The 24873-nt window shown below is 31.1% G+C and overlaps 1 protein-coding gene across 1 annotated transcript in view; it reads left to right on the plus strand.

Annotated features, from left to right (window-relative positions):
- The window catches only part of LOC145322416 (uncharacterized), a 70563-nt gene extending 56638 nt beyond the window's left edge, over positions 1-13925 (plus strand). The window contains exons 40-45 of the mRNA XM_080164406.1: positions 4711-4828; positions 4923-4984; positions 5312-5407; positions 11106-11150; positions 11585-11683; positions 12261-13925. Coding sequence (XP_080020532.1) covers positions 4711-4828; positions 4923-4984; positions 5312-5407; positions 11106-11150; positions 11585-11683; positions 12261-12344 — 504 coding nt within the window. The 3' untranslated portion in view covers positions 12345-13925. The remainder of the gene's footprint in view (positions 1-4710; positions 4829-4922; positions 4985-5311; positions 5408-11105; positions 11151-11584; positions 11684-12260) is intronic.
- The last annotated feature ends 10948 nt before the right edge of the window (positions 13926-24873 follow it).

Below are 24873 nucleotides of genomic sequence, written 5' to 3' on the forward strand. Positions count from 1 at the left end.
ACCCAAAACTTCTGAACAGCGAAGTGTGAAAATTTTTGGCATGAGATACTATACAGTGAACAATCAGAGACAGAAAGAAATCAAGAGTGAGAGGGAGGGAAATGAAAGAAAATGAGGCGAAAAACAAGGTTGGATACTGCCATAGTTGCATAAACTTAAAGTATTATAGGATTTATTGCATCGTATTACAGACAGCTTTCCGTGGATATTAAAATGAAGGCCTAAAGTTTTATGATTATATTTTAATATTCGTTAAAATTTCTATAATTCGATGCTATACATGATTTTTCAGTATGGCTGAGAACCTGATATTTTTGAAGCCATACCAGATAAATTGATCTAAAATAATTATGAAATAAGCAACATTTAAGTGGAAACTAGTAACAGGAAAATTTATTAAAGCGAAAAACAATTCATGGAAAAAGGGAGAGAACGGAAAAAAAATTTAATTACTGCTCCAAGGAGACACAAAAAAAGGGGAAAGAAGATAAAATTTTTTTTTTTAAATCTATCTAACAAAAAACGATGAATTGCTATACACTGCACCGGGTTGATAATTTATTCAGTCAGGCAATCAATAATTGAGATTAACATTTATAGACATGCTGCGCTTCTGAAATAACAAACTAAAGATACTAAAAAAAGGTAGATGAAGTAAGAATATTATAGAGAGGCTCCGCATCCACTTGAAAGAATAAATTGTATCTGATATAAAGAAACTAATTGGTTTCCACTTCACTTTATGTTCACCAGTTATTGCCTAAACAGACAAACAATTCAGGGATATAGGGATAAGAAATTGAACATTAAATTCTATTTTTCTTTGTCTTACACACCTAGACTGAAAATATTCTGTTCCTAATTCCTTATTTTAAATAATAGCGGATCCGCCCCTAGAACCTTGGGGTTTTGTAAACAAAGGGACAGAAAGGGGCTGCTATAGAAATACCTTAAAACTATCTAAAGAAGACTTAAATATGAAAGTAAAATAGCCTAAGACATATAGGGCCTATGCGAAACTTAGGTAAAAAATAAACCCAACCAATTCAGTAGTTTTTGAGACTTTAGGCTTCAGACGAAAAGAACCTTACTATTTTATATAATAGCACATATCATTTTGGGAAAGTAAATACTTTCTTGAAGCCAATCTTAACGAGGAAGGTATTTTTGGAAAGGGGAAAATGTGCAGAAAACACCTATGTAAATTAGAAAATCCGCAGAAATCATTTTCAAAAGTTATTTGCAAACATTTGCAATGTTAATTTGCAAAATTAATTTCATGCCTTAAATGACATATTTTGAAATAAATGTTCTTATGAAAGTTTTTATCTATGAGTTTAGGACATGTTCAAGACATACATTTTATTTTCAGTGTTAGTTTTTTCGCTCTATGTGTGAAAAAAGGCATTTCTCACATTTTATTATAGAAAATTGCATATAAACACAAAAATAATTTTTTTCTGCAGTAAACATAATAATTGGTATAAAATCTATCATTTTAAATGCAAAAGTCAGATACTGAATCCTTTTTAGAGCGAATATATTGCAAAAAGTAACCAGGGCATTTTAGCAAAGTATGAATATTTAAAGAATTAAATACTTTTTATTTTTAATATACATATTATATAAATGAATAAAAAGAGAGAGAAAAAAACTATAAAACAAGGTATATGTTTTTTTCACTCTATCATTGAATAAAATGCACTTTTAGGTTTGATTATAAGCAACGCATCACATAAAAACTCATTTTTTACAGTTATTAAACAAAATCAATGCAATTCTACAATCAAGGTAGTTTTATAAAGCAGTAATCCTTTTTGTAGCTATATTTTTTGCCAAATTTATTCTTTATTTTTATAAATAAACTTAATTAAAATCTAATGATTTGAGATTTCGTAATAAAGAACTTCATATTTTTACTGTTTAGACATATAAATTTCAAAGAAAAAGACTAATTCCTTTAAGTTTGAATAAAACTTTATTCATTTACATAATAAAAACGTTAAAATCATTAAAGAATCTAAAAAAAGAAAAAAATAAGTAATTTTTATAAATGTTTTTGTGTCGTCTTTATAAACTCTTTCCGCTTTTATTATTAGACTGATAGAATTTAAAATTATAAATAACACTTGTTGGGCCTATCCTATCATATAAACTTAGTAAGATATTTTGTCAGTATCTTAAGGTTTGATACTGCTAAACTGATTGAGTTCTCGATTTTAGGGAAACTTTACATTGGTCCCGGTATGGGTTTAAGCTATTTTACGTTCCCTTCTTAACCCTTCAGAAAACAGAGCCCCTAGAGATAAATAAATTGAAATTATTTTAACCTAAACAGTCGGACCCCTTCCAAAGCTTAACCCTTAACAGTTGGGCCTCTTGCCGCACCTTTATCGGCCAGGGGGAGGGGGGGGGGGCATTCAATGCCTCCCCCCCTTATTATCTCACTTCCTATTAGAGCTAAAAGGCTTAAAATTTTTGTGCATGCCCTCTGTTTGATAATGAATTTCCGACTATAAGTGAGTGAAAGTCAATTTTCGCTTCCTTCGCCCTTTTATTTAATAACCTTTGTTTGTAGGTCCTTTTTTGCTAAAAAATTTTAAACAGCTGTCATTTTCTTATTTTATCTTGTTCATACAATGTTTATTTTTATGTAAATTTTATAATAGAAATCTCAAAACATAAATTTCGGCAGCTGCAAGCCGCCGAAATCGGCGGTTGGAGATAAAAACCTGGATAACCCTTCCAGGTTTGCTGGCATCCTGTGCCCGCCAGGGTGGAGATATACAAAAAAATCTAACTCTCAGTTAGGACTGTTAAGGGTTATGTGGATGGGTTGGGACTTGGGGGGGGGGGGGTAAAATAACATTATAAAACCTACTAGAGGCTGCACCTCTTGCATCTAGGGGATCTATAATCGAAGGAATATGAAAGTGCAGAAAAAACAATACCCAGACTTATTTATAAAACTGAAATAGCCTAAAACTATTTCAGGGCATATATGAAGGTTTACTACAAAAAGCTTACTACTTTATATATTAGGATATAAATGGTTAAATACATACATACATTATTACATGGAAACATAGATATGTTAAACTATTACATTGTTTTTATCAGGTGGAACTACATTGTATTCAGAGCCATGATCATGGACATCAAAGCTTTTTTATTTGGGTGGGGGAGATAAAAAGACGAAATTCTTTAAAATCCTATTTTATTTGGGGAAGGGAGGGTAAATACTTCCACCAAAATGGTTGTTGGTAAATTTTTTGGTTGGGGGGGGGGGGATGAGTAAAATAACATTTTTTTTTTAAATATACATGGTGCCTATGACATCCCCAAATGCGTTTTGGGTGTGTGTATGTGGGGAGGGGGGTAAACAATAAACACACCCTTGGACATACCTGCCAAAACAAAGTATTTTCATTTTTAACCTTTTTAGGGTGTCCCAAAGTGAAAAAAATTATGCATAAATAAGACACAGTTTTAATCAGTAATTAAAGGCCTGTTTTATGTCACTTGGAAACAAAGTAATCAAAAATTAAAAATTCTCAGTACAGAAAAAAAGTTTATCTAACAAGATTTAATACCAAAAAGAAGAAATGGAGAGAGCTAATAAACATACAGACATAGTATACAGTATTGGAGCCATTACAAATAAGCTGCTGAAAAAATTAAAGGCATTTAATTTTCATAACAATGCTTCGCTACTAAATGAATGACTGTCTCACAAAAAAAACATATTTAATTATTTGGGAATCGTCCTTTTCGTAACATGGCCCCATAAGGGGTGATTCGTTGTATTTTTAAAATGGCTTTTTATAGGTTATTTTAGGTTAGGTTAGGTTATATTTGGTTAGGTGATTGCCCCACAGGGTTAGGTAATTGGCTCCGCAGGGTTAGAGCCCCCTCGCAAGGGCTAGAAATAGGAGATAAGCTACTGTTTTAAATACAAAGAATCGCCCCATAAGGTGCGATGTTACAAAAGGACTACACCCGATTATTTTTATATTACTATGTCACCTCACTTTTTAATTCACTAAATTTTTCAAAAACCTTTTTTTCACCCTTATAATTAAAAATTTCTTTTGCCCACAGGGAGAAAATATTCTTTTTTTTCTTTCTAGGTATATCAAATGGCTGGATTTTATTAATCATTACAACATGCATGTTTAAATATAAAATAGAGACAATGCGGGTTTTTTTAATGTACAAAAGTAATTTTATTACAAGAAAAAAAGAGTATCTTTCATTAGAACTAAAAGTAGCTTTTTGTTCATGTTAAAAATCCTTTTTATGTTTCTCAGAAAAGAATATTATAAAATACATGAATGCCTGAAAATTTGTTTAAAAAATTCGTATTAAAAAGGAAAAAGAAACTAAGTCGTCGTTATATTTATTGTTTGTTCTTTTTGGTGTAAGGTTTTTTTTAATGAAACTTTTTTGGATCTCGTTAATTCGATTTCTGCGGATTTTCTGGTTGCCAGAAATGAAATCTACGCATCTTTTTTAGCTAGATGGCATTTGTCTGGTTAAGATTGGATAAAAAATTCTTTGGTTGGTTAAATTTAATATATGTGATAGGATATGCAAGACAGTGATAGGTGTTCCAGGTTTCTCTATTTTATTTATCACAAGTAGCAAAGTAGGACATATGGAAAAATTAGCAAATGTATTGGCAACACTAATTATTGATATTCTGTTTAGCTGGTGTCCAAGGAGGTGTTTGAGAAGCACCAGCAGAAGGGCTTGAAGGAGGCCAAGGCCAACATCAAGGGGGCCTTCCACTGCAAGACTCCTGACTGTGCGGGTTGGACAGTTATTGGTAAGTTTCATTTTTAAAGTTGAAATTTTTAAGTATTTTTAAGAAATATATATAAATGTGGAAATGAGAATTCTATGTTTTTTTTTTATTTTAGAGGATAATGTGAACGTGTTTAAATGCCCTCTATGTAAAAGAACAAATTGTATCACTTGCCAGGTATAATAATATCCTTATTAGCAACAGGTAACTTGTCAGGCAGGGTTACCTGGAGTTTCATACCCTCAGTGAGTTGGAATACATTGAGTCACGTGGTATCTATCTAGTCTTTAAGTATCAGATACAAAAGGATAGAACAAAGGTGTAAAGTTCAATTTTTTATGAAAAATGTTGGTTGTGTTCAACAATGCTTCAATGCTGTAATCAATCAATTATTAGCAGAACAATTTCAAACTGTATTTAGCGTACTCCTGTTAATATAGACGTTTTTTATACCTTAAACGTGTATGTATTATATATGCATTGGTTACATATGTTTAATTACAGGCTATCCACGATGATATGGACTGCAAGCAATATCAGCAATATACTCTGAACGAAGCAAATGATGAAAATTCAAAGAAAACCAAAGAGTGGATTGATGTAAGTATAATATTTATTTCTAAAGATGACAAGGAATTGGTATTGAATTAATCCTTTCCCCGATTGCGTGTAAGTAATTTTGCCCCTGGATGTTTGTAATTATGAGACGAAAGTTAGTGTTAAGATTATTTCAACTGCTATTGTCAAAGTCTTGCCCCTTTATGAATAACTAGCGGCTTCGCCCCTAGCCTCTAGGGGCTTCGCCCTTTGAAGTAAGGGGCAGTCAACCCTCCTATATAGAATTTGTTTTTTAAAAATAGGCACTGCTACAGGCTACCTACTGTAGAATTTGTTTTAAAAAATAGGCACTGCTACAGGCTACCTACTGCTACAGCCTACCTAAAAAAATGGGGTGGAGTGGGGGATTTTTTTATTGGGGGGGGGGGTTGTGGGTGTCCCTTCCCACAAGAAAATAGCCTAAAACCAACACAGGACCAGTAGGTATATTCCCTGAAGATTAGAATCCAATCGGTTCAGTGGTTACCGAGATCTTAAGGGACGGACGGACAGACATCATTCTACTTTGTATTATAGATAACAAAAATCTAAAATCTAAATTGTGAAACAAAGTTTTAGATGCAAATACAAATTTCTTTATATAGGAAGCCTTATATCTTTTCTTTAAAAGGTTTCTATTTTAGCTCTGGATGAATTTATTTACCATTTTTATTGACATTATGAACATTAAAAATACTAGACATAGAAGATGATAAAAGTCCCTCCACAGATTATGACGTCATACGATAGAATAGCCAATGAGAGACCTGCATAAATTTTATACTGGCCTCTCATTGGCTATGCTATCGTATGACGTCATAATCTGTGGAGGGACTTTAATCATATTCCTGGACATAGAACTCTTGAATTTATTATAAAAAAATCCTTTTGATAATGAGTATATAGTATATTTCTTGGGAGTTCAATTTGATTTACTTGGCTGCTCTATGTTATAGGTTTTTTTATAATGTTTATTATTAGTTCATTAGGGGAAGTAAATTATTGTAAAGATGCTACGCATCAAACTGTAAGAAAAAATGTTAAGGGAGAGAAAAAGAAATAAATTGAGAGAGAATGACGACTATTTAAAATAAGTTGGGTTGATGGAAAATTTAATTTAGTTTAGAATACACTATCATTTTTAAAAGCGAAGCTTTTCTATAATTAGGGTCGGTCCGTCCGTCCGTCCGTACGTCCGAACGTCCGTACGTCCGTAACGGATAGCTTTTTCCGTTAATTTAGGCATGTTAAAATTGTCCTATCGATTTAAAATTTTGCATGGTGATTCCTTTAGTAGTTAGGTACGATTTAGAAAGCGTAGAAACTCTATAATCATTATCAAAATGTCCGTACGTCCATTTTAAACATGTTGATTTTCTTACTTTTTTAACAACAAATTTTTATGTGATCAAATCATCGGATTGATCTGATTTTTTGTATATTGATTCCTGGGACAACAAAGTATAATGTAATAAGCGAAGCAACTCTATATTCAAGCCCTAAAAATGTGAGTATGTCCATAAAAATTATCCTGCATCAAGCAGTTTTACAACAAATTTACTTACAATTTTGCTTTGACTCTTATAAATTTATATTATGATAATTAAGTTCTAACACTATACAAGTGTTAATGTCCGTTTGTCCTACCGTTTCAGTGCTTCGCTTTTATGGATGTTGTCATCCTTGTTCTAACACATTTCAATGTATTTTGTTTATTTGAACGTTGGGAAAGCTAGAGGTAAAATAGTTTTAATGGAGATGAAATATTTTATTATTAAGATCTATTTAAATTATAGTTCATTTTAATGTAGGAGATACATTTTACTCTACCCCCAAACTTTAAAAAGAAAAGTTTATAATTGAAATTTATTCAAATGAAAAGTATAATTGATGTAAACAACTTTGAAAACAAATTCAAATCTTTAAGTTGGAAATTGTGTTCAAAAAAGTATGAATGCCATGGGTTTTCGATTTTTTTGGTGCAATTATTTTGTAACACTCCGTGTGGGAATATTGGATTGTAAATAATACTTGTTCTCAAATATTTTTAAAAACAATTTGTTGGCTTAAAAACATAGAGGCCTATTATTAAATCTTAACTTGGTTGTACAAACCTTCAGTGATTAAACTTTATCGCCAATAATTTCAATTTATATATAGGGTAATTTTGTTTATCGTTAATGGTATAGTGTGTACATCAATTCATCGATTATTGTCTTATCCTTGTAATACTTTTATTAACCTAACATAAATAAACAACTGCACGGCTATTAGGTTAGGTTAAATGAAATAGCAAAAGATAAAACCTCTTGGCATTAAGGTAACAGCAAAGGTCAGGCTGTCCCACTACAAGATTTTTTTTTGGCTTTTGTGCAATAATTAGGTGTATTAGAATTTTTAGTGCAATAGTTTTTTTAAAATTATATATAATAAACAAAACATAAAATCCGTCACAACCAAATTTTTATGAAGAAGTTGATAAAAGTTTAAGTTTTGTGTCGCAGTGTTTCTGTGCACGGTGCTAAATCATTTCCGCTAAATATCCTGCTTTTCACATTTGCAATAAATTAAATGCTATCACAATCGCATTGATAATAAATAGCGAAGCAATAACAAGCTGACAACTATTCTGACTCTATTCTTATGAATCGTTACTTACAAATAATGTGACGTGCGGATTTATTCACTTGCGCTACTAAATAAATTTGCTTAATGGAAAGAATACTTTTTTCTGCATCAAAGGAGTCAAAAAGAAATCAAACTTATTTATTTACAACTTTAATTGGAGAGCGCAGAGATTGAGAGAGAGATTGAGAGAGAGTAAGAGGGAGAGAAAGAGAGAGAGAGAGAGTGAGAGAGAGAGAGAGAGAGAGAGAGAGAGAGAGAGAGAGAGAGAGAGAGTGAGAGAGAGTGAGAGAAAGAGAGAGAGAGAGAGAGAGAGAGAGAGAGAGAGAGAGAGAGAGAGAGAGAGAGAGAGAGAGAGAGTATTCAGTTTTGAGTTGACATATATTTAGTTATATGTATATCATTTGATTAGTATCAAGTAAAAATAGAGATAACTGACTAACTATCAACATGCTGTGTCGAAGCTTATTTGCTTTTTCAAAAATATCGACATAAGCATAGAATTATTTTAACATAAAAACAGCACTAAAGTTCAACGCGGATAGAAAAAGAAGAGTAGCTCATTGTCAAAAACAACAATTTTAATTATATTCATTTGTTTATGAATTTTTTATGATTTGATAATTTTCTTTAATGATTATTTATTTTATTGAAGAAAAAATATTATTTTAAACGGCTGGTTTCATTTTAAATTTTTTACATTCCTAAGAATGAATTGGCAATTTGGTGTTTTCAAGTCATTCGATTTTTTTCACCAATTAGTAACAATCAGTGGCGTTCACAGTTTTTTGCCACCCCCATTTAACTTACGCCTCCCTATTGACTGTTTTAGGGGGTGTAAGGGGGTGGACACCTACACATTCCTTATTTTGGTTACAAATAGCTATCATTAACTTTCTACCTATTGTTTATTCTTATTCCCCGCGGATATTATTAACCACCAAATAACTGGAAAACTAGCAAATACACAATTATATTTATACGGGGAATATTTAATTTTTAGATCAAAACACACAAATGGTGGGTTGGTAGGTTGGGCTACAATTATACCTAACTTTATAATTCAGAAATGGGGATCATCAAGGACAATTTTGTCTATAAATAGCCAAGCTTTGAAAAATAATAATACCTTGGATGGAGAAAGTAATTTCATATTTAAAAATTAGCAAGAATTTAAAATTTAAAAAACACATAACCTTTTAAGCTAAATTGATTTAAGTTGTGGCTAAGTGACGTACGGAAATAAGGTCATTAACCCTTACAGATCGGGGGGGGGGGGGGGGGGGGGCTCAAAGAGCCCCCCCCCTCTAGTTTTTTCAATCTCATTTTTTTTGTAGGTAAGATGGAGAGCTGTAACTTCATGACTTTTTAAGTTTAGTAATTATACGTCGGCAAGAGTTGATTTTATTAGGATATCTGGTCTGTGTCGGTCGTGGTGTCCGGTCAAAGTCGGTTGGGTAGCAAAAAAAATTAGAAAAAATTCTAAATAAATCTTAATTTCTACATTATGACTTTTGTGTATAAGGTAGAAACCTAAAATTTTTTTGGTGAATACTTAGATATCATTGACCATCTGAGAAAAGTGGTGTTATGACCGTTTGACCGCTCCCTGACCGACTTTATGACCGATTTTTGTCTGGCTTTTACTACAGACATATATCATGAATATCGTGGCTTCTATTACAGCTAAAGACCTATAATTTTTTTTGGTAAATCCTTGAGCAATAATAAACAGATAAAAATTTTAATTTGTGCCGCCAACCGCCGTTTTACCGCCGTAACCGCCGAAAATGGCGGTTTCCGTTATTTGCCGTTTTTCGGCGATGATCAGAAAAAGTAATTTTTTTGTTATGAAAAATAAAAGTTCGTCCTAAAATTTGGTCATCCTAGCTGCAAAATTGGCCGCTCTACAGCTGTTTTAAAATTTAGCGGCTGGCCGCTAAAAAGCGGCTAAGGAGCGGTCTGACTGCTATGACTAGAAAAAGTAATTTTCTCTAAAAATACACATGAACCACCAGAAAAAAATTTTACGTCTTTATCAGTACCAGGAGCCGAGATAGAGGGGGGGGGCTCTTTGAGCCCCCCCCCCCCCCCCCCCGATCTATTAAGGTGGGAATTGGGGCCCGATCTGTAAGGGTTAAGGACGAACCAATCTTAGTTAGTAGGTGAACTATTAGAAATACTGAATATTATTTGAAGAGAAATGTTTTTTATTTTGTGTATTTTTGGTAACCCAACTTTGAACTTATTTGAATACATATGACAAAACATTTAACATATAAACAAGAAAAGGAACCATTATTCTTAAAAACAATATAAAATGTAAATTTTATTGGTACCCAGAGTTATTTGAAATCTATATTTGTTGGTCCAAACTTTTTTACCAATAATTGTATCTATAGAAGGAGTGATTTTGTATATCAACATTGGTGATGTACATCAGATTATCGCCAATTGTCTTATCCGTTAAGATTTCCGAGCTTTATAAGATTTCTTTGGCTGTATCTTTCCTTAGCTATAAACACACACACACACACACACACACACACACACACACACACACACACACACACGCACACACACACACAGAGGAACTTTGTTTTTATCTTTCACAAGAAAAAAGTCTTTTTGTGTGTATGTGTGTGGGACTGTGTGCGTGTGTGTGTGTGTATGGTTTGAGTGGAGGTTGAGTGGACAGGACCAATTAAAAGTTTTGATATTATAATAAACATACAAAATACAAAATGTTAATTGTTAATTAAATTCTGAATAACTTTTGAATCATAATAGAAACACATTTTTATAAAACAAAGAAATTTAGAATTTTTTTTACATATGTTGTTTTTTAAAGTTTTTTTAATTTTTATGTATGAGTGAACATGTAGCAGTTGATTTGAGATAAATTATAGGGAGATTCGGAGAGGGAGGGGACATTTGGCTGTTTATTACAACAGTCACCAAAGTTTTTTAATAACGTTTTCTTATTAGTTGGATTTAATAACTTTAAGGATTTTGCTTAGTTGGTTCATGAAGTTGGGTTTCCAGATATATAGAATTAAAATTTCTATCTTTTCAGGATTTGATAAAGAAAGGAGATGCTCTACACTGCCCAAGCTGCCAGGTAAACAATATTATTAAATGTTAGTCTACGGTCTAGTTGGGGAGGTAAAACGTTAGCATATGAAATATATCTAAATAAGGATGCCAACATCCATATGTAGGACAAAAAGATGAAGAGCAGATGTTCAGTTGTCACAGACCAACTTACTGACGGCCAAATAAATTATATACGGGATGTTCATAGGTACAAAGAATCTTTACCAAAAATTTCAGCAGTCTTTCTTAAATAAAATCCAAGAAAAAATCATATTTACTCCACAGCGTTATGCAAATAACTGATAGCAGATTTGAAAGATTTAATTCGTCGTTAGAGGACGATGCTCGATCTAATCGATCAGGCTGTTTAAAGCTCTTTTTCCGTTCGTTAAAAATTCATAATTTCCCCCTTAATATCTTCAAAAAAAAATCTTTGTTATCCTTTTCAATTTTTTTTAGGTGTTATTACTGAAGAAATGGGGCTGTGACTGGGTGAGATGTAGTTACTGCAGGACAGAAATTTGTTGGGTTACCAGACAGCTCAGATGGGGACCTAATGTAAGTTTTTATAACAAGAACGCACCTGACTATAGATTCGTTGATTTTTTGTACAACTAAAGACAGCTTTCATAAAAATTTACTTTTGAAAAGACAATACGAGCTTTGAATGGCTTTTTTGAAAAAAAGCTTATTGTTTTTAACATTTCCATTTATTTTTTTATTATTTCGGAAAATTCGAAAATAATTACATTAGAGTGTGTCAAAGGTTCAACTTTATTCAATGATAATGATTACACCACGTAGCTGATTCATTAAGTAACTGCACTTATTTATTGACTACTAGCGGGTGCGCCCCTATCATATCGGGGCCCTGTAATCGAAGGGTTGGGAATGGCATAAAAATTGCTTAAAATTATCCCACAGGAATTAGTATAGAAATAAAAATGGCTTAAAACTATCCCAGAACCTATGTGATGCATCCCTAAAATGAAGAATTTAATTGGTTCTGTGTTATTAAAATCTTAAGCTACAGCCAAAGACTTCTTACTTTAAACAAAAGGATACCTAGACTCTCTGGAAATAGCTAGGCATGACTTTTCAACATATTTAATTATTATGAGTAATATAATTGTAGGGACGAGGAGATACTTCTGGTGGATGTAAATGCCTGGCGGACGGAAGAACTAAATGCCACAAAAACTGCAATTATTGCCACTGATATCAGAGTTGCCAATTATTATTCCAGCAAGGTTGTAAATTGCCAATGATCATTTTATACAATGTAGAATTGAAAAATAGCATTGCCATACTCTTTAGTTTATTTTGTTATTATTTATTTTTGTTGAAATTTCGGTGCTTAAGGCCAATATCTTTAAATAAATCTTTAGCATTAAAATGCCAAAAGTCCAATTTTCTGTTAAACTGTGCGAAATTTGACTGAACGCCCAAACAATAATGCCAAAAATGAAAAGGTACCAAATTTAGAATTGTACCACTTTTTTTGTTATCCTAGCCTAAATTTATTCATTCTTATAAATTAGCCTTGAGCTTGTTATATTTTAAAACCATAGAAATGTCATAATGGTTAAAATGATGTTTGTTTGATATTTCATTTAATATTTAAATGATCAAAGATCATGAAATTTTATCGAAAAATATGTATATATGAATATAGAAAAAGAAACCAAGCCTAAAATTAGTTAAAAATATAGTTAAAGCTTATTAATATTTAATTTTTATAACTTTTTTTGCTTTGCTTAAATGCTTTTCATTTTTCAACCTTTTTACCATCAAACTTCAAAAATAGGCATAATTATTTTTACAATATTTTATTACTTTTTTTCAATTTTAGAGAAATCTAAGATAAAATTTATATTTTTAGTTATAATTTTGTTAACCCTTTTTAAAGTTTAGTAAATTATTTATTGTAAATTTGTAGATATAAAAATCTATTCGTGATATATTAAAAAAATAATCATAATATAAATCTAAATCAAAAGACCTAATATAGACAAAAGTTTGCTATCTTATTTTACTTTTTATTATATTTTAGTTAAAAATAGTTTAAATTAACTGTAAAAATCTACTAACTTATGATAATAATAAATTTTTACATGGTATATGACAGCTAAAAGTAAAATTTCTAAATTTAAATTAACTTAAATCAGACCACAAAAAAAGAATGTTATAAACCAAAATAAACTACAACTTTTTTATTTGGAAATAAAGAGCATAGTTTGGGGATCTTCAGGAATAAGTCTATGGCCAATTAATTCATATACATCCCCAAAATTACTTCCTTCTATAGAATTAATCATAAATGGATGTTTGGAAACTACTAGTCTGTAATCAACCAATAAAAGTACTCAAAGTTTTCTAACCAACGAATAGGATAGTGTTATTATAAAACTTTGTGTACCAGTGTAATTAACAGTCCAATATCCCTCCCTTTCTGCCTAACATTTAACCCTTTCAATTTGATATTAAATAGAGCAATACTTTTGTTTGTTTCCTTAAAAAAAAAAACACTGTTTAAAAACGGATATCCAGAAAGTGTCAAGTGTGACGTCATAAAAATACGTCTAAAGAGGAAGGATGAGAGAAGAAGGGGGAAATGAAACCCATAAAAAAAAAGATTGATGATAGACGTATTTTTATGACGTCACACATGACACTTATCGCAAAACTGAAAACCGCCAATAAAGTCACATAATCAAGATAAGAGCTGTGATAAATTAAAAACTAATATAAAAATATTTATTCTTGTTCACTAAGAAATAAATTATGTTTTAATTGATAAGTTTTAAACTTTTTGTAGCGAAGCTACTCTTTAATTTCAAATGTCCGTCTGTCTGAAACGTTTTGAAAGAAACGTGATTTTCGCGTTTTTATGTTTGTTAGTACGACTATTGCTTAATGGACGCATTTTTAAGCACTCTTTAATTGTCTAATCGGGCGATTTCTCTTTTAAGAGTATGGAGATACCCTCCCCCAAATTAGTTATAAACCTTCCCTGGACCTTTAAGATGCTTCAGTTGCGGTAAGCGAGATCCTTTGCTACAGCTTACCAATTTTTATGATATGTTATGGACCACAGACGAACTTTTTGAAAGGAAAAAGAACTTACTGTAAAAGGTTATTTTAGGTTAGATAAAGGATAGAAAAGCTCCGCAGGGATAGTATCTTGTGAGAATAGGCCATCGCATTGATTAAAATACGTTTTGAAAATTTTAAATAAAGAGAAAATCTCGATTATAGATTCAAAAACTACAGGATATATCCTAGGTGTAAAGTAGCTTCGCTCCTAATAAAGGAATGTGTGTAATTGTTAGATATTCTGTTAATCTAATCAAAATCAGACCATCCACGTATGCAAGGATTGGTCAATTGATGTTAAATAATCTCCCAATGTGTGAAAGATTGCCCTTTGGAGCAAATGAAAAAACTGAAGTAATGAAGGAAAATAAAAAAATAATCTGCCAATGACACCTCCAACCCTGGGAATATGGTAAGATTATTATTTCCAGATACATACCCACCACCACGTATACCTAGACAGACACACAAACAAGAATAATTGAAGACAAAAGAAGCGCAGTAGTAACAAAATAAAATTTGAGTTTGTATCAGAACCATTTCTTTCTATATTTTGGAAGGTATTGTCGATAGGTCAATGAAAGCTGTTGAAATTTTTAATTTTTAGAATTGAGGACTAAGAAATTTACTGTCTATATTATCCAATTTGGTTACCGAAGTTGTTATAGAGTATTTTCGCTACTAATAAAGAAAGAGAATTTGGTGTTAATGTGTGTGTGGGTGTGTGTGTTTGTGTGTGTGTTTGTGTGTGTGTGTTTGTGTGTGTGTGTCTGTGTGTGGGTGGAGTCATTACTCCTTAGTAAAGGGATTGGATATTATTGTATTGTAATTGCAAATTTTCAAGGGAATATTTAACTATAGAGCTCCATTTTCTCTGTATAGCTTAGATTTCGCAAACTGAGAAACTTCATATTGGTCTTTGGCAGACTTTAGGCTATAATTTTGTAGTACGCTTTTGTCTACTTGTCTCTAACTATAATATTTTCAATATAATGGGCTTCGCTTCTTATGTATATTGTCATCCACGTTTAAAGCATAGATTTCTAAATTTAGGCCATGTCGACGTTATGGATTTCGTAATAAATATTTAATCACATCGCGGATATTAAAAATTTAAGATTAAAAACAGTTTTCTTCCCCCCGATGGGCCAAAAGCACAGGCTAACAAAACTGGTATTAATTTTATGATTTTTATTTTAATATTCGTGGAAAATTCTCTTGAATATGATGCTATACATGATTTTTTAGTATGGCTGAGAATAGGTTTCGAAGCCTTACTAGAATAAATTTAAAAATGCTTTTTTTAACTGATTTTAAAAATATAACACAAAATATTGGACGTTATCGTACTGAAGAATCTTAAGTCTTTGACAAGCAATGGTGTGAAATAATTATCTTAGTATCTCTTTCAAGGAAACAGGGATAGAACAAGTGGCGATAAATCAATCTTCCCCCTTTAGTTATAAATTAAATTTAAATATCTGGGGAATATTGGGAATAGATCTGCTATTGTCCCCTCCCTCCCTGAGAAATATGGGATGATACTTTGGGGTGGGGATTTTGATTAAGATTATCAAACTATTTAATTACCACACCAATATCATTTCTTAGAACTGCCAGGCTAATAAAATGACCACAGTTCATTTGATCGGCTATTCTAGTACTAACTACCGTGTTATGACATATGTCTGTGCATCTTTGAGTAAAAATAATGTAGGAGACGCTACAATCTACTATGTAAATATTGGAAAAGAAATATATACTAAACATAGGGAGGTGTGAGTTTTCTCAACACCCCCCTAAAATCGAAATAAGAAAGTAATATCCTCCCTTTTTTCACCTCCTAGTGGTTTGATGAACCAACCAATCAAAATTCAACAAAAGTTCCCAAAGTTGTCAAACCAACATATAAGATAAGGCTATCATAAAACTTACGGGACTATTATAATAAATAGTCCCCTCCCTCCCAGAAGAAAGAGTTTGCTCAACCAAACTGTAATTAGTTTAATAGCCTCACTCTACATACATATAACATGGGAATTTGCAATTTATTGTCAGTATAGGGAAATTTGTATACACAAGGATTGGACAATGGGCGATGAATTAATTTTCCCCTAATCTAAGTGCATATGAAATTCTTCCTTTGCTAGATTGTACAATTTAAATGTAAAGAAAATTGTAAATTAGGAGGCATATTAACATTCCTCCTAGAGGACAATAGTTTGAGTTTATCAATATTTCTTGTGCAAAACATAATTTGAAAGCTCTATTATATAAATTATATAATCTTATGTTTGTGTTAGTTGTTTTCTTTTAAACGCTTTCATGTACCATTTTGTGTGTTTTCAAGTGCCTAGGAAAGGCATGATTGCTTGCTTATTTTTTTATAACGAACGTAAAATGAAGAAAACTAGCTCCTAATGTGTGTTCTGTAATTGTTATTAACAAAAGCACGTTGCAAAATTATAAATCTTTATTCTTATATTTTACTATACAAAGACAAAAGTCTTTCTTTTCAGAGATTTAAAGTGATAAGACAATAAAAATATATACATCTCCAATGATGATACACAAAATTAAATCTTACTTTTTGTGGTTGATACGTTTGAACACACAACTTATTAAACTAACCAATCAAAAACAATATAAGTCCCCAAAGTTGTGGAGCCAACGAATTTGAAATGTTATTTTAAAAGTTTAAGGACTAGGGTAATAAACAGTCCATTATCCCCTCCCTCACTGCATTCTTTTCATTCTAACCTATCTCTCTCTCTATCTCTCTCTTCTTGGTTTCAGGGCCTAGAACATTCTCGTAAATATGAAACATTGTTTCATTGAGTGTCTCTCCGTCTGAGGACTACCCGCGTAAATTTGTTACAATTTCTCCCGCCAATAGGAGACAAGATAAGTTGATACATTCAACCAATCAGCATTGAGGGGGCTTTTGTTACTGTTCTTATGGGGGCGTGGTTTAAATCCAATTCTTTTTGGAGATGTTGAAAGGAAATTCTATAAAAAAAAATTTTATTTAAAAAAAATCTTTCAAAAAAATCTTTAAGAGGTCAATTTTTATACAGATGATTTATCTTTTGAGGGTAGTGGTACCCTCCCCCAAAATAATTATAATCCTTCCCAGTATCTATGAAAAGCTACATTGTAAAGAAGAATTATATCAGATCAGTGGTTAGCGAGATCGTTCGATACATACAGATAGACATCCTGCTACTTTTATACAAGGATTCTATAGAAAATCTATAGTCATAATACAAATCACAACAATTTCTAATTTAGATTGGCAAATCAGAATTATTTTCTTTGAATAAAAACTTGAATCTATTTGTATTGAATTAATGGATTAAAATGATTCCCTCTGAATAATCACCTCTAATCATATGAATATATCAAATATGTATTATTACGAGCGGAGCTACTTTGTAATCACAATGTCTGTATGTCAGGGGTAGTTATATATTTAATACATCTACTTTATAACCATTTATAAAGCAAAGGTACTAATTCAGTAATTAAAACTAAAATGGACAAAACATCATCATTGAGTAATGAATTTCTTTACAATTTTGGAATACCTATAAATATTTTTAGAGATTGGAAGTAAAAAATATTATTTATTTTACGTAACAACTAACAACTATAAGAGTTTTTTTTAATCTAACATATAACATCAGATCCTAAGAAATTCTAAAATACATTAGAATCATTTTATATAGTAGCCTAAAAGATAAAGCTTCAATGTACCCTATAACATAAAGCAATAAGGTTTTTTTGCCTGTAGCTAAGGATCTCGATAACCGCTGAATTGATACAGTTCTCCTTTACAATGTACAAATAAGTCCCCCATTACCTCAAATGCCTCTAGGGGCCTGCCGCTAGTTAATATTTTAATTATAAGCTACGCTTTTATGACTGTTATCATCCTTGTATTAAATTTCTAAATCTGTTAGAAACAGACAATAAAGATTAAATTGATTTTAACTCTCATACACATTTTTTAACAGCGATGCCATATTGTAAAAAAACATTGTAATTCGCCAATCGAAAATATTTATATTTGCCTATCATTGGTCATTTGTACTGTATGACGTCATTTTTTTATAGGCACTATAAGCTGCTTCAAATCCAAGCTGTTAATGAGATCTTAATATACAACTTAATCAAAAAAAAAGAGTGTCTATGTCTGGCAACTTCAAATCTTTGTATATAAATAAATATTAAATCTACGCACAGTTGAATTGAAATGTAAGATATTACAAAACTTTGTCACAAATTTGTAGAGTTGCAATTATGAATTTCACTCATAAGGAAAAAGAATATGTTTTTTCTATTTGATTCACTGTATAATCATTTGTTGTAAAGTTGAACCATTTCTGTACTGGCCGTTTCAGGTATCTTTTTTCTCAGCTAGTCCTGTCATCTTTCCTATATTTAGGCTTATGTACAGTAAACCCCCCTGTTATGCAGATCAGCCAGCCTAACCTTTATAAACCTGAAAAAGATTGCTGTAAAAAAGTTGCTTAAAATAAAAAAAAAATGCTTTTCATCGTCACTAAACAGTCGATGTTGAGCTGCTATTTTCTAAATAGATCTGTAGCTGCAACCAGCAGCTTTTAAAAACACATTTGGTTGTTCAATAAAAGTTTTTGTGCAAACTTTATTTATACTTCCATTAAAATTTCCTAGTGAATTTGTATAAATGATATTTTTGAGTCCATCAGATGTGAATCATATGAAACATGAGAATTAAATACAAAAATTAATTCAACAACAGAACTCCTTCTTCTTGTATCCCTTCCACACACTTATATTTTCAGGGCGGGAGAGGACACTGGTAAGTTTTAAAACCACGCTATTTTATATATTGGTACTTTAACTTAATTTACATTGGTTGACTGAGAACTAGTGTCCAAACTTTTCAAAACTTTAATAAATCTAAATTTTGTTTATCATCATTTGGTATGAATATGAATTTATCGTTCATTGTCTTATCCCTTAAGATCCCTACATATTTTCCTTTTTATTGCGTAGCTACCACTCTAATACCGTCTGTGATATTGAATGTACATTTCTTGTGTTTTGAAGGATTTTTAAAATATAAATCATTTAGAATCGAATAAACTAATTTTACCCATTTTTATTACATAACATTTAAATGTTCTTTTTATAAAAAAAAAAATGTTGTTAATTTTTTTTGACACAACCCAATCTGTCCCGATTTTGTATCACTTTTGAAAAGTGCGATTCCTGTGACGTCATATAAAAAGGGAAGGGGGGAAGAAAATCTATTCCCTTTTCTCCCATCTCTTTTGAAGAGATTTTCTTCCCCCCTTCCCTTTTCTTTCTTGAAACGTATATGACGTAACTGGAATCGCACTTTTCAAAGTGATACAAAATCAGGACAGATTGGGTTGTGTCATCTTTTTTAGCTGCGCCACCTATGGACAAAATATACCCTATTTATTCCCCCTCCCCCTAAATACTCTGTTTTCAATCTCCTTCCTTAAATAAAAATCTTCTTTAACCTTTTTCCCCCCACTTACGAAATAATACAAAATACCCATTCATAAATAAAGCTCAACAAAAATGTAGCCAATTGTTAAGGCTTTTTTAAAAATTGTACTACGTTTTTTTACAATCCTATATAAATTCTGGTATAATGATTCTAAAATGAAATATAGTTAGTAATGCATACTTTTTTTTTGATAATGTAGGATAAAGAGAAAGCATGTTTTCATCTCATTTCCATGGTCCAGGTAGAAAATCTGGCATAAAAACACCTCTACAAAGCTTCGTTATGAAAAAAAACCTGCCTTACATATCTTTGAGATCTTATTCTTATTTTTAGGATCTTATTTTTAGTTGCTCCAATATCTTTAAATTATTCGTTTATAAGGACAGATGGACAGAACAGACAAACAACTGTGAAATATATAGATTAGAACTTTTTAATTCCATATCATATGTGAAATAAATTTTTTAGAAAAAAATAAACTTTTAGACATATTTACAAGAAAATATTTTAAGACCAAAACGAAAATTAATCTTCATAACAAATTTGCAGTTATTACTTTGATTGAACCTATCTCAATGATAGTTATTTATCGCATCGTATTTCTGCGGATATTAAAATGAAAATTATAACGAGGTTTGTTTGACCCACGGGGTATTAAACTTGTATTAATTTTATGATTGTTATTTTAATATTCGTAGAAAACTGGATATAATACGATGTTAGACATAATTTTTCAGTATGGCTGAGAACCAGTTTTATCTCTACTTAACATTATACAGTATTACAAGTATTATCGTTAATACAATTACATAGTAAACTACAACTCTTGTTAAACAAAAATGAATAAAAATCTCTTGTAAATAATAAAAAAGAACCCTTAAAAGTTCGTCATGTGTGTAATATCAAAGAGATATTCAATTCTTTTTATAATTAGGCTTTCCACAAATAATCTAATGTAGCGAAACTACTCTGTAATTAGATTCTTCATGTATGTCTGACTATAAAGATGTAGGGTAAATAATGTTTTCTCAGCTACTATGAGCTATAAGCCGTTTATTTTCTCAAATTTCTGTCTGTAATGCCTACTTTTTAAAGATTTGTATTCTCCTAAATTGCCCTATCCCTAAACTTAATGTTTAATTGTTATAAAGATAGATAATCAATGAACATTTAGACCACCCCATTCACTACTCTCAACATTTCATCCTTATTCTTATGTTGTTCGGCAGCTACTGCTTTACCTAACTGGCTTTTCTTATTATTAATCTACAGCTGTCAGCCATTCCTATAAAATAACCTTGATTTTCAATGCTTTTTATATTGACTTTAAAAATCACATTATACTGGCCTACCATTGGTCAATCAAAATGTATACTTGCCTGCTATTAGAAATTTATTCTGTGTATTGGCCTATCATTGGTCATTTGTATTAAAAGGCGCCATTTTTTTATTGATACTATAAACAGCTTCCTGATTTTTGGGCAAGGAAACTTTTTTTAAATTGCCGGTTATGGCTAATATAAGATAAATATTATCGGAAATTTATCCAATTTATTTAAACAACAGTATAGAGATAAAAATAAAATTATAAGGGAAAACTTTACAGAATAAAACCTGTGTTGCCTGAAAGATTATTAACCTAGCATACATTATATACAACTGCGCGTGCTTGAGGTACCACACAATAGTATTAACAGATAATAAAATTTTCTTAATAAAACATATTTCAGTCACATTAGAACTATAGTCTAACATTGACTATTAGGTTACTGTGATTATATATTATATTATTATCATAAGAATCAGCTAAACCATATATTATTCAGAGACGCAACTATTAAATACTTGTGTAAATAGACATTAAAACTAAAATGTATGTAGCCACAGAAAAACTTTTAAATAGATCTTAAAACTAGAAATATGTGTTGTGTATCTATTTTGTAAAAGCGAAGCTTTTCATTAATAAACATTGTACTGTGCGACCGTTAATGAAAAACTCTAATCGTTAATTTATCCACGATATTCGAACAATTCTATGATGATTTCTGAGACAGTTAGGTATAATCATGAAATCGTGACAACTCTATAATATTCACCAAAAATCCATGATTTTGAAGTCCTAGGACGCTTAGACATCATTAGACAATAAACGAAACATCTTTAAATATGTTACCACTCAAAATTGTCTTTTTTTGCAATTTTATTTTAAAGTAAAACTTGGTTCATAAAACTTCCTTGAACTTACTTCAATAATTTCTAACGAAGCTTTATATTGGTTCTATTAATGTTTTTACTAAATTGACTTTTCTTATCATAAAGAAAAAATCTTCCAATAGTTCCAAAACAAAAGTTCTCTATTGATTCTTAAGTTGTCAAGTGTAAGTTTGTTTATTATAACATTACTTAAGTACAGATAATATTTTTTGGCACAAGCAAAACATCTCACTTTTCTACTCTACACAATTAAGACAGGGATGGGACAATGAAGGATTTTTTGCAGGCTACATCTCTCCTACTATCCAAGCTAAGTGGGATACTTTATATAAAGAAAGCTATTCTGCCTCAAATCTTTCCCAAAATTAGATACAATCCATTCCTGATAAATGTAATAGTTTTTTGTTTGTTAAAAAAATACAGAATATCTATTATACAAAGTAGCTTGATGTCAGTCCGTCTGTCTGTTCGTCTGAAGCTTAAGATCTCGGTAACCACTGAACCGATTAGGCTCTACTCTTCAGGGATTATACCTACTGGTTCTGTGGTGGTTTTAAGCTATTTTCTTGGAGGGAGGAACACCCCCCCCCCCACCTTAATTTCAACCCTGTAGATTTCTTCTTCAATTATCCCCTAATACTGTGTCTACAATAACTACAAAGTCAAGAGTGCCAAAAGATATTAAATAAAATATAAAAATATGATAATTTGACAAAACAATTCTACGAAGGAGAGGGATAGTACAATGACTGATAAATTAATCTTTTTATTTCGGAATAAAATACTTTTTGCTAGCCTATTTTGTTGGATGGTAGGATCAATTGATCTTAATCGCTGCTTTTATTCTTCCCCTAATATTTTCATAATATTGTCAATCATAGGCATTAAAGTGAAGAATAAGATAACAACTGCCCTCACAATTTGTCCCTTACAAAAAGATGAGACAATGTTATAAATAAGAGGTTAAATAGCCAGTGAAAGATTAGTAATCGATTCAATTCTTTTATATAGTGCATTACCCCAAAATAAGCTTTTCATGATAAGCTTTTGAAACGTCTTTTCTGTTGATTTTTTTTCTCAAAATACTTGTACCTATCCTGATTTGTTGGTAAGTACCTTGGCGTGGCCATTTCATACCAATAAAAGAAATACTTTCTGCCAAAAACAAAACCTTCACAGTTACACAAAAATATACAGGCTCACACACACCTCTCCACACACACACACACACACACACACACATCAATACACATATAAAATGTTAAATTTATACCTAAAGATTAGTTATTTATCGCATCGTATTATAGACAATTTTCTACGGATATCAAAATGAAAATTCATGGTACCATGCTATACATGATTTTTCAATCATGTATAGAATGATCATATTATCTTTATTTTAAAAAAGATTTTAATTATTTCTAATTAATAATCCCGGGTCGTTGGAAAACCTATCCTAAAATGGAGAATCGGTCCAATAATTAACGAGATCTTAACAGTCAGACAAAAAAAACATTACTATTTACAGTTTTATGCAAAAGGACAAGGAAACCTATCTTCACAAAAGATACACAATTTCTCACATACGATATATTGATATTCAGTGGTATTAACTCATAAATTCCCACACACACACACACACACACACACACACACAATCACACACACAATCACATACACACAGACACTTATACACACAATCACATACACACAGACACACACACACACACCCCTACACACACATTTTCCCTTTCTTACAAATTACTGAAACCATTTTCTTCGTGTTAAGCTTATTGTCGTTATAAGATTGATCAACATTTCAACACAAATTTATAAGGTCGTCTGAGATCATAACACTAACAGTAGCTTAATGAATGTTTAAAAAATTGCAATTATTATAATGTAATCTTACTAAAAGATCTAATTTTCTATAGGTATTTGTTTCCAATGATATTTTGACCTAAATCGCGCATTTGATAGTATAATAATCTAAGAATCACTATTCATATAATTATCACTAGAGTTGTATGTTGATTTGATATAACTAAAATATAATGGGTTAAGCATATATTTACAAAATATTAATCTTTCGATCTACTACTATAATATGTAAAATCTTGGGTGTGTTTTTACTTCCTCTTATCATCATGTTCTCAAAATTTTATGTTCGCAATAAAAAAAAAACACATTAGCAAATAGACAAGAAGGGAGCTGTAAATTGTAAAGAGTAGCAAAAAGGTGCAGTTTTGAACTGTTGAAAGTAACAATATGCGGTACTGATGAATAGATAGTGTGAAACATTTGCGAAATTTATTGCACACCAAGATGTTGAGTTAATTTGTTGGGGGTGTCTACGTCTGTCAAACCATTATATATACGACTAGCGGACAGATAAAGAAGAGTAAAGAAGGAGGAGTCAATTATCATATCATATCCTAAATGTAGTAATATTGTTTGTCCATAAAGATCTTGTTTACCAATTAACCAATTGAATTGTGCATTTTAAGGAGGCTTTACATTTCAGGGATGGATTTCATGAATTTGTTTTCTTAATTCAAGTATGGGAACGGGTTAAGGCTATTTTCTACCACCTAGCTTCGAATATAGATGCCCTAACCAAAAACCAAGGTCAACCTATTAGGTTCAGTAACTTGTTACAAAATTGTGTTACTTTGTAATAAAGATAATTTATTCCTAATTATATTATCATTTACAATAGACGAAACTGTTAACAAATACGATTATGTCCATAAGTAGTGCAGCATTAACAAAGAAACAAAGTTTTTAGTAATAAAGAATAATAGATTGAAATATAGAGTAGGTAGAGGTAGAACAATATAGCAATGTCCAAACTTTACCACCATTAGTTTTTACCTATATAAGGGGTAATTCAATTATCGTCTATTGTCTT

Source organism: Acartia tonsa, chromosome 6, assembly GCF_053477335.1.
Source record: "Acartia tonsa isolate MP-2025a chromosome 6, ASM5347733v1, whole genome shotgun sequence".
Lineage (NCBI taxonomy): Eukaryota > Metazoa > Arthropoda > Copepoda > Calanoida > Acartiidae > Acartia > Acartia tonsa.